The following is a 2,324-nucleotide window of genomic DNA, read 5'->3' as shown; positions in this document are numbered from 1 at the left end:
GAGAGAGAGAGAGAGAGGTTCCTTTCAGCTGTTCTTCCCAGTGCTCCTCTCCCTCACACAGGAGCTGCAAGGAACAAAACACTAAAGAATAAACTGCTGAAATCTATCTTTAATGATTGCTAATTAGTCCAAGGCAGAGAGGCCTTTAATGATATGTGCGAGTACAAAAGTTTGGACCATAAATCATAGCATTATTAAAGAGTGCTGCTTGTCACTGGCAGTTATAGCCTGTTTCCATAATGGCTTCCATTATAAAGCAACTTGGCAGCTGTCAGCTGTTTTCTTGTAATTAAACAGCCAATGAGCAGCTAATTAAGACATATGTGTATGGAGCAGTAGAGTGGGGCATGTTAATGATGTGCTGGAATCAATTCATTAAGTCAAAGGATGAGGAATCCAGTCGGTGTGCATTCGCAATCCTTTAGCACTGCACATGCCAGTGCTGCGTTAATCAACACTAATAACCCCACTGAAGAAAAATACCATCCACTGTTATCAGTCCTACCCAAACACACCACCCTCCTGCTGTACACACTGGTGAAATACAGCGCTCTCTGAATGGCAGATGGTACAGCCAAGAAAATACCATCACAGTAGTGTTATTATCTAATCTCTTTGGCAGAAGTATAATAAGAATATAACCGCTAGGAAACAACTCACTTTTAAATAAGTAATGAATTTTTTAGCATTAAAACATTATGAAGACATTATGAATTGATCCTTCACTCCCAGAACATGGTTTGTCCAGTAACCCGAGGTGTTTCCATGCCCGTTTTCCTGTGCAGGGCTTCTTCAGGAGGAGTCAGCAGAGCAATGCAGCCTACTCCTGCCCCCGTCAGAAGAACTGCCTGATCGACCGCACCAGCCGCAACCGCTGCCAGCACTGCCGGCTGCAGAAGTGCCTGCCGTGGGCATGTCACGAGATGGTAAGTGCTTGATGGAAGAGGTGGGTGGATACAGCAGGGTGCCATGGTGAGGAGCCCAGGTTCAAGCCCCTGTGTGGGCCAGAATCTGCACTGCTGAAGCTCCTTTAGACAAGTGCTTCAGGCTTGCTGTTGTGGACTCTGACCTTCCAGGAGAGAAAGAAGATTCCTCATGGGGATCAATATATTTAATATATTTAGGGCCCGCTATTTGCTATGAGAAAAATCCAGGAATGTATCTGTTTATTTTTAAATTAAAAGAATGAATAATGGGGATAAAATCAATTACATAAAATACAATACAATTTACATTACAACCACTATGTAGTGCTTCTTTTTTTTTTTACTTACTTAGAGGGACTGATCAGCAGCTTATTTGCATTATCTACCCATTTTTCTCTGTACTTTCTGATTTTTTTTCTGAAATGTGCTTGTCACAAGATCTTTGCTGTAAACTACTGTGGTCAGCATCTTCTTGGAACTGCAACTTTTTTGGGTTGGAAAAAAACACACATAACTGTTGAAACAGCTTAGCTAGCTAGCAGCCTTTCAGTTGCCATTAACAACTGTGCGTGTTAATGATAAACTTGTACTGTTTGTCATTATTGTTATTCGCTTGTTTTTATTAATTGTTCTATGTTGATGTGGTTCTGTATATTATCTTAGTTGAGACAAAGAAAACACACAGATAATGACTGCCATTATTCTCAGAGAGAAATGACATATCCTAAGAAAATTGTGACATGAACACATGTTAAGACGTCAGTCCGTGTTCATTGTTTGCCAGTAGCAGGTGAGTGCTTTGTCTGTGAAACTAATTTGTTGCTTTGATAGAAACTAGGTTTGATGAAATAGGAGGTTGTTACAGGTTGTCATTAGTGCTGCTGCAGCTGAGATGCAGTAATGGGAGCACACAGGTGGGGATGTGTGCTGGAGGGCTCCTGCTGTTCCAAACTGGTCCAGACTGGGCTGGCCCACACTGGGCTGAGCTGAGGAGATTATGTCAGAACAGAGCAGATCTATTATGTTTTTTTTTGTTTTGTGGGTTTTTTTTTTGTAAAACACACACAGGAATGCACACAGACAAGTGAAAACCTGAACATACATGCAAAAGAGGCTGGTACATCTTTATGCACACTACTTTGCTTAAATTCAGTTCATACACATGCATACATATTCATGAATGTGAATGAACACAGAAGTACATTAGCACTTGCGAGTACCATTGCATAGCCACACACATTCTCACGTGCACATACACGCATGCACATATACACGCGCACTCAGGACAGACGAAGGTGACTCTTGCCTTCACTCAACACACCAGAGCCCATCTGCCTGCACTCTCCTCTGCGTCGCTCCACTCGCTTTCCACTGTGCTTAGACAAACACACACATACA

The 2,324-nt window shown here is 42.1% G+C and overlaps 1 protein-coding gene across 1 annotated transcript in view; it reads left to right on the top strand.

Annotated features, from left to right (window-relative positions):
* roraa (RAR-related orphan receptor A, paralog a) overlaps window positions 1-2,324 on the top strand; it is a gene marked incomplete in the record, with an annotated part of 190,739 nt that overhangs the window by 176,177 nt on the left and 12,238 nt on the right. The window contains 2 exon segments of the mRNA XM_035664641.1: window positions 786-900; window positions 903-926. Of these exon segments, the coding sequence (XP_035520534.1) occupies window positions 786-900; window positions 903-926 (139 nt within the window).

The sequence above is a fragment of the Morone saxatilis genome, unplaced genomic scaffold (assembly GCF_004916995.1).
Source record: "Morone saxatilis isolate NCDOM2014 unplaced genomic scaffold, NCSU_SB_2.0 Contig2, whole genome shotgun sequence".
NCBI lineage: Eukaryota > Metazoa > Chordata > Actinopteri > Moronidae > Morone > Morone saxatilis.
The sequence above is the reverse complement of the archived record's forward strand: the minus strand, read 5'-3'. Positions and strand labels throughout refer to the sequence as shown.